This window comes from Trifolium pratense, linkage group LG5 (genome assembly GCF_020283565.1).
Source record: "Trifolium pratense cultivar HEN17-A07 linkage group LG5, ARS_RC_1.1, whole genome shotgun sequence".
Classification (NCBI taxonomy): Eukaryota; Viridiplantae; Streptophyta; class Magnoliopsida; order Fabales; family Fabaceae; genus Trifolium; species Trifolium pratense.
This window is the reverse complement of record NC_060063.1, coordinates 5,983,989-5,999,670: the sequence shown is the minus strand read 5'-3', so window position 1 is coordinate 5,999,670 and position 15,682 is coordinate 5,983,989. Positions and strand designations below refer to the sequence as shown.

Genomic DNA, 15,682 nt, shown 5'->3' with positions numbered 1-15,682 from the left:
TGTAAAACGTGTATACTTACTAAGTCTCGTGCGCCTACATCTGACATTTTTCAGATGTAAAAAGTGTTTTTCGCCAGATGTAAAAAAGCTTTTTTCTACTAGTGATCATTTCTGCATGTTCCATAAATCTTTACTTGATACGTTTTTCATCTCAATAAATTTTTACATAAATATAAAAGTATTTGTTATATAATTGAGAGACATAAAAACACTTAGATATCTTTAAAATATCAAACGATTTCAAATTTGCTTAAAAATGTAGATGCCATGCCCCCTAACTAGTGACATGACATAAATTCGGTCTGATTTTTAAAACATGACTTTAGTGTGACTCATGTTGATGTTTGTCGATAGATTTTTTCTTATGATATGGTATTTTTCTGTATTTCACATGTCAAAATGTGCAATCAAACAAAGTTTAATGATGTCATAATTATTTATTGATGCAGACATACAATCTCCACCATGCTGACCAAGACATGTCTATGTATAGATAACAGCTATATATTGACATTTTAAAAGAAATTAACACTGTATTTGGTTGCATAGAAACAAGAAGGAAAGATTGAAGGAGGAAAGAAAGCCCAAATCCCAATATCCTTCCACCGTTTGGAATAAAATAAAATGACAAGGGAAAGGAAAGTTGGGAGTGGGTCCCACATCAAAATTGTTTCCACCCAATATAGGACAGAAAGTCACTGTTTGAAGAAAAAGACCAAAAAGCTACTAAAGATAAAATAAAGTACTATACTATAATTTATTTTACTTTAAGGGTATTAATGTCATTTCTCAAACATTCTTCTTTCTTTCCTCTACTTTTCTTTCACTTTCACTTCTACCAAACAACTAAATAATCATCTCACTTTCCTTTCACTTTTTATTCTCATTTTCTTTCTTTTAACTATCTTTCCTCCTACTTTCTTTCTTTTCACTTTCTTTTGTGATCCAAACAAAGTCTAAAGGAAAGTGATCTTAGATTGAAGACCAGGAATCTTTTATCAGTTTGACAAATCCTAACTTAATTTAAAATTGCAATTCTTTCATCATGTAACTTTTTATTGGCTCAAAAAAGAATAAATAAAATAAAGTTTATATTTTACATGTGTTTTTGTTGTGTTACTTTGCTTATTGGTGCTCCTTTTTGTCATTAATTTCTTCTTCTTTTATATCAAGTTGTGATGATATATTTTATACTATACATATATACTCCCTCTTGCTATCTCTACCAAAATAAAAAAAAAATTATAAGTTACTTTGAGAAAAAATTTGATTTCCTAATAAAGACGGTGATTGTTTTCGTTAATTCATTCTTATTGTTGGAAGATTCCATTTCGTTTCTCAATTTATAGATCATAAGAATTGATTTTATGTTTTTAATTTCAATATTTAATTAATTATTTATTTAAAAATAGTAGAATTACATATTTAAAAAATTAGAAATAAAAATTCACTAGGTTTGGTCTAGTGGGTGAGCGGTTTGGGTAGTACGCTATAGGTCCTGAATTTGATTCTCAACTCATTGTAAACCAAAAAAAAAAATAGAAATAAAAATAAATGTGATGTGCCACATCATAAAAATTGAAGACCAAATAAAGAGGGGATCAAATACCTTAATTTTTTAAAATGGGAGAATCAAAATTGCGGAAAATAAAATAGGGAGACTAAAATTGTGAATTTTGTAAAATAGGATGACCAAAACTGTATTTAACCATATTTTTAATATTTTTGAATTTTTAATATATTTTATTCATTACTTTTTTTATGTAGGATAAATATCTACAAACTATATATATAATTTTTTTTTTTTTGTTATATCTTATCAATCAAACCAAATTTTTAAAATGGCATAAATAATTTTTTTTTTTTTTGTTTTTGTTAATTGCATCAATCATTTTTTACTTACTACTTCTTTATCTTATAGCAGCGTCATATTCCAAAAAAGAAACAAAAGTATAGCTAAACTTAGAGATGAAACTTGAATATTGAGAATTTAATTTTGAATTTAATTTAAAATTGAGAATTTTACTTTTAATTTAGAAATTTAAATGTTTTAAATTTTTATTAAAGAAATGATAAAAACACAAATAATATATCTTAATGTTTAATTTTTTTTTCTAATATTGAATAAATAATACACAATTTGTTTCTTCTCATTTTCATGTGTTAAATAAGACTTTTGAAGTCATACTATCAATCACCATAAATATACCACCAACCAAATTACATGCATGACACCACCAACCAATTATGATTTATGAAATTAAAATTAAAATTTTAATATTAATAAATCATACACAATTTTTTCATTTTCAAGTATTATATGTATGACTTTTGGAGTCATGCATATCAATCACAAAAAACATTTATAACCAATTATTATATGCATGGCTCTAACTATTTATAGTACTACTTTCGTCCCTAATTATAAGACCCTGTTTGACCACTGCACGTACGCCAATACACAATTTTGATCACTAATATCTTTAATTGTTTATTAGTAAAAATTATAAAAATTTAATATTTTGAAAATACTCATCAAAACAAATTAAACAAGATCTCATATGCTAATATTTACATTTATATATTATTAAAAAAATACGGTCAAAATAAAGTGAATGAATAGTACATTTTTGTCAAACAAGATCTTATAATTAGGGACGGAGGTAGTAATATTAAAATAAATTTATGTTCATCCGATATTGATACATATAATATGTATTCTAAATTTTTTTTGATGTCTCTATAAAAATTTATTTTATTTTCGCGTATCCTTTAAATTATTTGTCTCATGCCTAATTTTATCCACAACCACGACTTCCGTGTATATGATTTTTTTTTATCCCTAAATTATTATTATTTTAATTAATTTTACATATGTATATTGAAATAATTTCTATGCTTATAGTTATAGGTCCTCATTTTATTTATTCGAAACATACACTCTTGATTTCTATTTCAACTTCGATAAATTGAACTTATTCATTTTATATTTTATGCATATATTAATTAATCAATTACTAAATTATGGGTTATAATATGATAATCTTTATTTATTTTGTTAGATCTAAGAAGAAGAACGATTTTTTGAACAATAGAAAACCTAGAGATGAAAGGGATATATATATATATATATATATATATATATATATATATATATATATATATATATATATATATATATATATCTGTGTGCGTGTGTGTGTGTGTTAATGCGAGACATGGAACGTGAACAATGGAATTCACTGGCCGCGAGGATAGGGAGCAGTTGAAGAATAGAAAGCAGCTGGAGAAAGCTATTGGTGGGATGCAACTGGCCCCGAGGATAGGGAGCAGTTGAAGAATAGAAAGCAGCTGGAGAAAGCTATTGGTGGGATGCAACAGAAGCCTTCTGGCTCAGTGATATGCTTGTTTATATACAACACAAAGAATTCAAATGCAGAAAAATGAAAAATACAACTCGTATATCTAATGATGGATTGGGTGGTTTGTTCAAATGTTTGTTTGTGATAAAACTATAGATACTAGTAAAGTAATTTGGTCTTTAGTGTTAAAATGAAAAATGACACAATAATTATCTACGAAGCAATTATTTTCATCCACTGAATGACTTATAAATGTTTGACTTGGGTTTGTAAGCAGCTGAATTAGCTGAATTGACTGCTGAACAAAAAATATATATATATATATATATATATATATATATATATAGGGATCAAATTACATCAGTGTAACATTTGAGTAATGTTACAAATTTTACAAAATCCACCGTTGGATTGAAAAATCGTTTAGACATATTATTGAGACCGATCAAGATTAATGGTTTATGCGTTTTTATTGAATACTGTTAATCTTGATTCATCACAATAGCATATCAAACGATTTTAGATTTTTATAAAACTTAACATAAATGATCTATACAATATAAACTTTCAATCCAACGGTGAATTTTGTAAAATTTGTATTCGTTAAAGCGTTATTGAGCGGTGTAACATTACTCAAATGTTACACCGGTGTAATTTGATTCCTCCACTATATATATATATATATATATATATATCAAACACAAATTTTTATAAATCTAACTAGGATAACGCTGGGAAAATATGCTAGTAATAAAAAAAAAAAAAAAAACTATTTCACCATTTATAAATTTACTATGCACATTATGGAGATATGCACATCCAAATGTTGAACATAGTTCATCAGTTTTTTCTTACAATCCTTTATGATTTAGAATTGAGAACTTTACTTTATATGAATTGCACTCCTACAATGACTCAATCAAATTGGTGACATTATGCTTAAGTTCAAATTAGTTTAGTACATCAAATAACTGTTCATAAGATTACAATAATGAGTAAAATAACAATATATGTTTTTCATAACTGTTGGTATTAAGCGCGACACGATTTTCTTTTCTCCTCTCCCTACTACATTTTAGCAGTAACATAACATGTGCTTACATAACAATTTCTTGCCGGTTCTCAATCTACTTGTTGATACCACGGGGTCTAAACACCCTCTGGTATTGAATGTCTATCAAAATTTTGTAGTTGTTCAAACATGGAAGTAGACCTAAAAGAATCACCAAATTAATCGGTTCAACTAATTACTACTATTTAAGTACGATTCCCAACCAAGTTTTTCTAACCTATCTCCTTTCTTTAAGACGCTTTCTTTTTGGTCCTCTTGATATTGGCTCATCCTGCACATTGTAAATGTCACGTCAACATAAGTGGAAAACGAGATAATTCTTCCATTTCTTTTTGTAAAGTATACATATTTTACATTAATAATAGAGAGGAAGAGAGGGGCAAACCTTGACAAGAGATTATCATCGGCAACACCCAACATTCTTACTGCCAACAGCCCAGCATTAGTTGCATTGTTAACTGCAACGGTGGCAACTGGGACACCTCTTGGCATCTGCACACACAACAATCATATTCGTCTATAAGAAACGGCTGCATGTAACTTAATGTATAAACTTAAGTAATTGGGAAGGTTCCTATTCCTATGTAGACATGGATCATGATTAGTCTGCTAGAATATTTTATAAGTCTATCTGGCAATGATTTCACTTCTTTGGTTCATTCATGTCGTGTAAGTACTTGCTCAAAGCAAACACATAAATAATGCAAGGCAAAACACGGGCAGTTGTGAAAAGTGACAACGAAACCAATTGTAGCTACATTATCCAATGAGGTTGATCCATAGACGTTACAAGAGAATAATGTTACAAGAAATGTGAATATCTACAGGATGCACCATTAACCAGGGAAAAGACTGTAAGAAAAGGGGTGCAAAGGAAACACGAAGAATCAAAGATAAGTATTGGCAGTTCGTTTTCAGCATCTAATAAGTGTAATGATTGAAATGCCTTTGAAATGTAGGTTAACTGAATGTCAGAACAATTTCTCAAGTATTTCAGGAATCAGGCATTGCCAAACTCATCAATAGCCAAATTCTTGAAACTATTTATGCTTTTCACAAACTGCATTTATAAACACTATCTTTTTTAAAACACGGCATGGATTCTTTCCAAAGAAAACCTTTACTGACCATTTTTTTGTCTTGTACAGAAAGGTAACTTTCATTTACATACAATATCTTACAAAATATTAGCATTCATAAAACTATCAGACTGCTAACTTAGCGAGGCCAAGTTCTAGATAATGGAAGAGACTTTGAAATATAGATATAATTTTCAGAAGGAATCATGATACAAATTTTCTAGTCCTTTTGTCAACCAACAAAAGACAGGGACATAAAATCCTTCAGTCACAAGGATTCCCAATTCAAAACAATATTGATCGTAAAACTAAAAAGAAACAATAATACCAGATTCACAAACAGAATACTTATCTTCACTAGAAAAAGCAATCCTATATAACATAAAAAGCAATTATGCGGAGTACACAAAATAAGTATCGAATATGTATATATCACTGAAAATTGTACCTGGACAATCGACAAGAGTGAATCAACTCCATCCAGGGAAGAACCACGCACTGGAACACCAACTACAGGTAACGGAGTCATAGCAGCCACCATACCTGAGATTTTAAAGTTTAATCAACAATTAATGCCAATAAGATTGGTGATCTTTGCAGAAATTATACCAAACACAATTGAAGTAACTTACCAGGTAAGTGAGCTGCACCACCAGCACCGGCAATAATAACCTGTATGCCTCGTTCATGAGCAGACGAGGCATAAGAAAACATCAGTTCCGGAGTTCGATGTGCTGAAACTATTCTTACCTGAAATTTGATGTGTACATACGAGTTAGGATAAAAAACATGACACAGGATAGCCCCCACCCTAGGGTAAATTTAAACAATCTTACCTCATGAGGTACACCAAACATCTCCAAGATTTCAGCAGCACTTTTCATAACAGGCAGATCTGAATCAGAGCCCATTATGATCCCCACACGTGGAGCAACTACATTTCAATAAACAAAAGAAAAGATAATTACGTGTGGGAATAACAACATTTTAACTACAAAAACTCTAGTAACATAAGTTGCATACGATAATAACAACAAAGAGAAACTATGAATGAAAAGAAGATTGTGTCAATAACCTGCAGTCTTGTCTTCTGATGCTTTCTCTTCTGTTATTGTTGCAAGATTGCTTTCAAGATTGCTTAGGGAAGGCCCAACAATTGTTATGTGGCCCATCTTCCGTTGTTTTCTCATTTCTGACACATTTTCATGACAATGATGTTATAAACTTAGCCATACAGGTTATCAAACAACAAACCAGAGAGAACTGAGCAACCTAAAGTTGCTACTTAACCAGAAGTTTACCTGGCTTATCGTACCAATGAACAGAAGCACCAGGGATGGTCAATGCCCTCTTCATCAATTGATGAGCCAATTGAAAGCCAAGCTCCCCCTAAAATCATTAAGAAGATTAGGTGGACTGGAGTCTTAAACAGTTACAAGTTACAACAACATAGAACGATTTTATTCAAAGCACTCGATAGCATTTAAAAATACACCTATCATCCATATGAACGAAAAAAAAACAGGAAAGAAAGGAAAAAGTTGACCATTTTTCTTTGGGTTCTTGCACGAAGATTTTACATCTAATTTGATGTTCTTACATTCTAACAAGCGTTTAATTGCCTACTGTGTTATCATGTTAACATGAATATAAAAAAATTAACTAAACTACTATTCAATATTCATTTATTTTTAACATTTACAGTATATAATAATAATGATAATAAATAGTGCATTAATAATTGAACCACTCCCTTCCTACGGTGCACCTAGTGAGATGATGGAACATAAATAATTCCAAGTAATTATAATAGTGTCACTTCTACAGGGATAGGAGAAAACCAAACCTCTATTAAATTTACAATGGAGAAAGTAAAAAAAGAAAAGGAAATTAGATAAAATTTATATGCTAATAATACCTCTTCTTCACCTAATATATTGTACATGATAGCAGCTGGAGTTTTCATTGATGGATCGCCAAGGGGAAGACCAACAACAGCCCGCAAATGTTGCTCATATTGTGAGGTGTAGCAAGATTCAATAGTGTGGTGCCCACTATTGTGAGGTCTAGGTGCGACTTCATTTAATAAAATCTGTCGAGAAACACAAGCACAATCGATGTCATTGGTTGGATTAACAAACCACATAATGCATTTACAGAAGCATGAAAATTTATTGGCATAAAGAAGCTAATGTAGAATTCTAGAATAATAAAATATTGAGCAAGTCAAGAGTTGATGAAGAAATAAATTCACAACCTGTCCGTCCTCAGTCAAGAACAATTCAACAGCAAATACACCAGCACCTTCTAAAGAGTTAACAGCATTGAAAGCAACTTCAGTGGCACGCTCCCTAACCTTCCATTTTACATTTGCCGGAGCCTTAACTATGTGACATATGTTGTCCCTAGAACAAAAAATAAATCCTTAATAAGATGTATAAGGAAGCTGAAATGGAACATTACTGGTTAATTTAAGACAATCTAAGTTTTGAATTTGGTTATATTTTTTTTCTTTCTAATACTCCATGTCAATAACATGTGCCTGTTCCGCTTGTTACCTGTGAATAGTTTCAACTACTGGATAGCATGAAATTGTATTGTCTCTCCCTCTCGCCACAATGACAGCTAGTTCCTGCCATTAATTTTCGAGCAAGAAGCAAGAAAATACATCAAAATTATTCAAGAACATAAACAAATTTGGATTTTTTTAAAGTCAGGAAACAACTTTTTTGAGTAAAAAGCATGCTTTAAAATAAGCAAGTTGCATGAAAGCACTAGGAAATGTAATTAAAATTCTTTGGGACCAAGAAAATTTAATGGTGAGAGCATTCAGCAAGTGGTGCAAGCATGGTATTTTAGCATTTGAATAAGTTGCATCTTAAAATAATTCACATTTGTTGAAAGATACTATAATACGAGATAAACACTAGAGCTTAAAGGATAAAAAAAGCACGGTTATCAAATATTGCTTTACATCATACAATTTGTGAATTATGAACTAGAAAATCATCATCAGCAATCGACTACGCGATTTAGATACTGACCTTAACAAAAGGTGCCCATTTTTCGGCATATAAACCACGATCAAATCCTCCGAGAGCTGCATAGTTTGGGGGGAAGTTAAAGAAGAAAAAATAAAAAAAAGTTTGCACATATCAAACAGACAGAAAGCCTTTTTCTTCTACTTTGGGCTAATGAAAGACAACAAGAATGAACTCAAAGATAACTTTCTCCTGTTCTCACTTTCTCGCAGAAAGAACAAACATACATTTGTTAAGAGCTAATTACCATTCACAGCAGAAGGTAGTTCCTCTTCGCTTTTTGCAACTGCATTTCCCCGTCCGTCATAAGCTAATCTCCTACTCTTGATCATAAGAGGATAGCCAAAACGTTCCCCTGCTTTCTTAGCACCTTCAAGATCATCTATCTGTTCAACGTATATTTCAAGCATTCAATTAGAATCCTAAAGATGAATTTTCAAATTAAACTATTGCATATGAGAAAAAACAGTACAAACCCGCGAAAATTCAGGAAGTGGAATGTCGTGTTGAGAAAAGTGAACCTTCTGCTGATACTTATCCTGTAATATGTTGAAAATCATTCAGAATTCGACATGTTAATTATTATTACTATTAACTTTAAAATATGAAAACTACAAGTCTATGCATGGTGCAAATTGATTTCACTATAAAGGCTACAAAAACATCAAGTTATTCATTTTCTCGGCCAACTCCGCAAGTCAAAAACCGGAAAAACTCCACCCATAAAATACCTGAATAATCCGTACAGTAGAGGCTTTTGGTTGGCACTCAACTCCTTGTTTCTCAAGCTTTTCCAGTGTGGCAGCATCAACATGTTCAATTTCAAATGTTAAAACTCCACACCTGAACATCAGTCCAATCCAACACGCGCATTAGTTCGAATAAAGCGATGCATACATAGTAACATGTATTACAAACAAAAAACATGAACCTCTTTGCAAATTCTTGTACTGTGGTGCTGTCATCAAAGCTTCCAAGCATGTGTTGATAAGCCAAAGAACTAGCCGGACAATTCTGTTGAGGATCTAAAACAATAACCTTAATAGCCATCTCAGAAGCAGCTTGACAAAGCATGCGACCAAGTTGACCTCCACCCAAAACCCCAACAATTTTTTCAGATGGTCCATGAACACATGATTCTTCATTCCTACACAAACAACATTAAGACTAAAAATGCAAAATTTAAACCTTGGAATACAAAAGGTAAAAAGGGTTTTTCTAAAAACAAGTATAAAATAAACCCAATTAATAAAAATACTAAATTGAACCTTGGAGAAACCGCATTTGCAGAGTGTTGTTGCGATGATGATGCTTGATAAGTGAGGTAGGGTTGTTGTTGAGAGTGTTTTGGGTTGAAAGATAGAAGACGAGGTTGGTCCATGTAGAAGGCAATTGAAGAAGAAGGAGGTTTGAATGATGAAGTGAGTGTGTGCCCTGAAGACACCGTGCGGAGAGTGTGAAGCATAGGAAATCGGCGGTGTTTTCAAACAAACGTGCGTTTAGTTGAAGCTGAAATTTCTAGCTTTTCAATTTTGAGAGAAGTGATTCTCGTTGGTTATCCTCAAGGTTCTAAGTATTTTATGCAATTTCTCAAGGTTGCTTACTTTACCTGCCTGCACTGCGAGAGAGAGAGAGAGAGAGAGAGAGAGAGAGAGAGAGGCTGAGAGCGGTGCGACGGATTTGAGAGCAGCCTGAGATTGAGTGCTAGTTTGGGTGAACCACTTCAATCGTGCTTCTGGAATAGAATATGGGTGTGTGAGTGAGCTCTTGTTTTGTTAGTGATTGGGTAGCAGTGTAATCTATTTTTTGCACTCAGTGTGCCAAGTTTAGAGCTTTTAATTTAATATATTTTTGTTTCTTAAAAAAAATTAATATATTTAATATTTTTTTTACTTTTATTTCTTGCTCTCCTATTTTCAATTTATTTTTCACTTCTCCTCGTTCTTTTTTTTTTCTATAAAAAAAAAAAGAGGAGAAGCCAGAAATAAACTAAAAAGAGGAGATCAAGAAATAAAAAATAATAATCAAAAAATCAAGAAAGATTGAAATTGAAAATTACAACAAACAAAAAAAAAACACACACACACACAAAATTCTTAAGGGTCTGTTTGGTTCAACTGAGAGGGAAGGAAGGGGAGGAATTTTAATAGACGAGAGGGGAAGGGAGGGGAGGGGAGGATTTTTAAAAACATTTATGTTTGGTTCAGAAGAGAGGAGGGAAGGGGAGATGAAGAATTTTAATACAAATATGTTTGGTTCACGAGTGGAAGGGAGGGATTTTAAAATTAAATTACGTTTTATCCTTATAATTTTAGAACATACTCATGATTTTAAAACTATTTACTCCATCATAATTATAAGGGTAAATGATCATTTACCCCCGCAAAATAAGCAAATTTTCGTTTACCCCCTATGCAGATTTTTTTTTTGTTTACCCCCTACAAAAAATAGATTCACTCATTTTGCCCCCTGTGTGTACAGCAGGACATGTGATTGTGCAAATTTGCTGACGTGGCTTGTACACGTGGAAAAAAAAAATTATATTTATTTTTAATTTCCACGTCAGATAATATTTTTTTCAAAAAAAAACTTTTCCTACAAAATTAATAAAACGAATTTTTTTCCAAAATTAAAAGAAAATCCTACAAATAAATTTTTTTTCCCTACAAATAGTTTTTTTTTCGTACAAAATTATTATTATTTTCCTAAAATAAAAAAACGAATTTTCATATTTTTCTCTTTATTTTCAAAATAATGATTTTAAAAATTTATTTTCAAATCTTTTTGGTTTAAAAAAAACAAAATCTTCACCGGTTAGCTTCCACCGTCGTGATCATATTCGTCGTCGTCTTCTTCAATCACCGGAATCGTCTTCTACTTCGTTAGTGGTATTCACAGATAGAGAAAACGAACGATGGGTACACAGAGAGAGGGTTGCAGAGACTTACGATGGTGAGCGGTGGCAGCTCGTCGGAAGAACATCAACGGATGCGAGTGGAACGTGAAATTGCAGAGAAGGGGAAAGATTTTTGTGGTCTTTATCAAAGAGGGAAACATGATTTCAAGAAGGAGAAAGATATTTTTGATGTAGATCTATTCAAATTGAAATTTCTTTGTAAAGGTTGTACATGAAGTAGATGAATGATGAAGCTTTGTCGTTGGAAGTAGAAGAACATGTGAAACTGAGAAGGAAGGGCAAAACCGTAATCACATAAAGCTTTTCAATTTTTTGATTTTTCAATATTCAGGTGGGCTCACGGTAAAACAATGAAAAAATGGGGGTGTAGCAAGGGGTGCATGCTAAAAGGGTGCATGATAGATGCTGCCTTTTTTTTTTGTTGGAAATTTTTTTAAATTCTTTATAGGAAAACAAAAATTATTTTTTTTGCAGGAAATTTTTTAAAAAATTTTGTAGGAAAAAAAATTTATTTGTAGGATTTTTTTGGGAGAAAAAAGAAAATCCATTTTTTTATTTTGTAGGAATTTTTTTTAAAAAAAAATATATTATCGGACGTGGAATTTAAAAATTAAATATTAATTATTTTTTCCACGTGTACAAGTCATGTCAGCAGATTTGCACATTCACATGTACTGCTGTACACACGGGGAGTAAAATGAGTGAATCTATTTTTTACAGGGGGTAAACGGGGGGTAAATGAAAATTTACTTATTTTGCAGGGGGTAAATGATCATTTACCCTAATTATAAAACACACATAATTTGAGATATAATACTTTTCTGCGCAAATCAAACAATTTTTTCACAATTATTTCTCGAATCCAAAATAAATATAAAACAAATATAAAATTTTACTGCAACCTAATAGAGAGTAATATGAAAACAAAATCAATGAAAATAAAAAATGGAAACAAAAGAAATTAAACGTAAAACGAAAAACTCATAACAATGAAGAAAATGAATATACTATATTTATATCTCGTTATTTGTATGTGAGATTGGTAAAGAAAAAGAAGGATTGAAACATATATGAAAAAATGAGTATAATATAACACTGACGTGAACATATAATAATAGCATGAATAATGAGGGCAATATTTTTTTTGTGAAGGAATGATGAGGCAATTTAATATTTAAAATTATAATAACAAGGATATTTTTCAGTTTTAAAATAAAATTAGGGGTAACTTGGACTACTTAATTATCTATAACAATAATAAAGGAAAAACATTTCTTTTGGTGTAGCCTTTTTTTATTCCAAATATACCCTTCAGTTTTTTTGTATTTTATTTAAAATTTAACTTCCCTTCAACTTACTATTTCATTGGTGATTTTTTCATATCTCTTTCTCTCTATTATCTTTAACCCTTTCATTGTATATCTTTAATACAAACTTCAAAATAACTGATACATTATCAATTATGCTTTTCTTCATCTCTTTTCCATATTTCTCTAATATCTATTTTGCTTCACAACGAGGGTACATGCGTTGCAATATATAGACACTTGTACGTGCTCTTTTATTTTCTTTTTTTTTCATGAAACAAATTTAATTAATTACTTTGTCAAAGGAAACCATAAAATTTCACTTACTTGCAAGCAATCATTTTTATTTCAAAGTTTTTCTTTTTTCCTTTTGTTTGGATGTCATGTCATTGTGTATGCATTTAACATTTCCTTTAATTGTTTTGTAGGCATATTGTAAGGACATGTTTCAAATCAAAGATAAAGATTGAAGTAAAGAACTATGTTAAATTTTTTATTTCTTAACTATTTATGTGAATTTGTTCATGGTGCACTTATATGACTTTGCTTTCTTAACTTCTTTTTTTTTTCTTTTTTTTTTCTTTCTTTTTTACAGAATTTCTAGAAGAAAACTTAATAAACATAGATATGGTTATCGTCCTCCAAACTAACTCTCATGTATTGCTGATTTGCCAAAAGAAATTTACCGAATAAAATAGTACGTAACCGTATCAAAAGAAATTGCTTTGTTACTTTTTTGATTGATCTGTTTCATTGATTGTGCATTTTTTCTATGTTATTCTTCTATGCATATTCACTTCAATTTCATTGTTTTTGCATTTTTTATTTCTTTGCAATTTTTGTTCAAATGCTTTGAAGATTCATAGGTAAAAACTTATTCAAATTGTTTTTTTTTACCAAAAGTTTAATCATAGAAAACATAGACACACACTATATCATCTATTCATCTCTATCTTTCCCAAAACTTTATTCAAATTATTTTTTTTACCAAAAAATTATTTTGAGAGAAAAGTCAGAAAAGAAAGAAATAAGATGATGACTTGAGAGTGTGAAATTAATGAAAAATTAGAGCGATTTTTGCTTGCTACTGGAGAATCCCAACCCCAATTTGCTATTGATGTTTTGCTATTGTTTTGTCTACCATGGTTCTATAGGGAGTTTTAAGTGTGGATGAATGGTGTTACTTTGCACAAGATCTTTGACAACAAAAATTAATGATACAAAAGGTTACTACACATGTAACGAAAGGGATGTACACACCCTTTACTACAATGTAACTCATTGAAAGATCCCCCTTAATTGAAAAGGAAATTGTATATTCATAGTAGAGAGGATATCCTCTCATGTCCAAATTCTCTCATGTTGAATCTCAGTCTTCCATTTCTTTTTTTTTGTTTATTGTTGATTCAAATTAAAAAAAATGGATGGTGGAGGATTAAACAGCACCCCCTACAGTCCAATTTAGACATGAGAGGATCGGTTCTCATTCATAGTAAACACCAAGTATGTGTTTCTCTTATTTATTTTTCATCAAAACAAATTCAATTAAATTTGTCAAAGAAAAGTTTAAAATTCTAATATTTTGCCAACAATAAAGTATGAACCACATAATTTCTGTACTTATTTTTTATTTTTGTCAAGAAACCACTCAATTTCTAAAGGCATATTACATTATTGTGAACATCGACTAATTGATTAAATCATATTCTTTCTTGCATTTTTTTAAATAAAAAATATTATTTTCGTATAGATGTCATTAATTTGTGTTTACATTTATCATTCCTTAAATTTTTTGTTAACATGTTCTCTAAATATGGTTCAATGGTAGTTTATAATTTATATGGATTGTCTATAATTTACATACATTAACACAATAAAAAACCGCGTATCACACACGGAACGTGTCCATTTGGCCACTAGTAATTATAATTATAATTAGGGGGTGCTCAAATACAAATCAATCCAAAAAATAACCGCAAACCGATCCAAAAAAATCGAAAATCGCAAAAAACCAAATTTTTTTGGATGTGTTTGGATGTCCTTTTGTGAAAACCGCTGGATCGGATCAGATTTTGGATTGATTTTTCAAAACCGATCCAAAACCGAACCAAACCGCATAGATAATTTTTAATAGTTATTTAACTTTTTATTAGTACGATATATTGTATTAACATATTAATTGTTGGTTTTTAATTTTCTCAATAATACTTATTAGTTCAATTTATCTATTTATTTTTACTATTTCATAGATTTCAAATATATTTGATAATTGTCATTGCAAAATATTAATTTTTAACATATTATGTCTTATATTTTACATCAAATATATTATTTTACCATGTATTTATAATATTAATATTTAATTAAATAAAATTTAATTTGTAATTTGGATGTCCAAAAACCGATCCAAATTAAACCGCACAAAATTGGATCGGATTGGATCGGATTTTTTTAGTTAGCCATCCAAAACCAAACCGAACCGCGAGTAATTTTAACTTTTGAACAGATGGATTTTTGCCACAAAACCGATCCAAACCGAACCGCGAGTACCCCTAATTATAATTGAATACCTCCCCTCCCCTCCAAATCCCTCCAATTTGGGAGAAGCAAAAAGTGGTCTTTGGAGGAATTTTGCTCACCTCCCCTCCTCTCCCCTTATAAAAATTGAACCAAACACATAAAATTTAAAAATATTCCCCCACCTCCCCTCCCCTCCCCTCCAAAAACCTCCAACCAAACACACCCTAAATCCCAACGAATTCGTTGCACAAGCCTACTTCCGACCATAAGAAGAGTTCTAAATTGGAAATCCAGCATTCGTCATCACTCATCGCATCGATCCATGGAAATACCTCCATCTGTTTTTCTTTTCCGTTGACGGGTTAGTAAGGTTCTCGACAAAAG

The 15,682-nt window shown here is 30.8% G+C and overlaps 1 protein-coding gene across 2 annotated transcripts; it reads right to left on the bottom strand.

The window, feature by feature from the left end:
- Positions 1–4,281: 4,281 nt before the first annotated feature.
- On the bottom strand, positions 4,282–10,429 carry LOC123884336 (phosphoribosylaminoimidazole carboxylase, chloroplastic-like). Of its 2 annotated transcripts, none has more exons than XM_045933420.1 (16): positions 9,823–10,429; positions 9,486–9,701; positions 9,286–9,397; positions 9,031–9,093; positions 8,802–8,940; positions 8,558–8,613; positions 8,072–8,145; positions 7,771–7,918; positions 7,432–7,605; positions 6,815–6,902; positions 6,589–6,705; positions 6,350–6,447; positions 6,146–6,263; positions 5,962–6,056; positions 4,820–4,926; positions 4,282–4,705 (listed from the first exon to the last, which is right to left on the bottom strand). In XM_045933420.1, exons 1-16 carry the CDS (start codon positions 10,017–10,019, stop codon positions 4,606–4,608), a joined length of 1,902 nt encoding a protein of 633 aa, XP_045789376.1. In that variant the 5' UTR covers positions 10,020–10,429; the 3' UTR covers positions 4,282–4,605. The 2 variants fall into 2 exon arrangements, with proteins under 2 accessions (XP_045789376.1, XP_045789377.1); XM_045933421.1 differs by having other exon boundaries at positions 9,486–9,721; positions 9,823–9,961.
- Between the last annotated feature and the right edge of the window lie 5,253 nt (positions 10,430–15,682).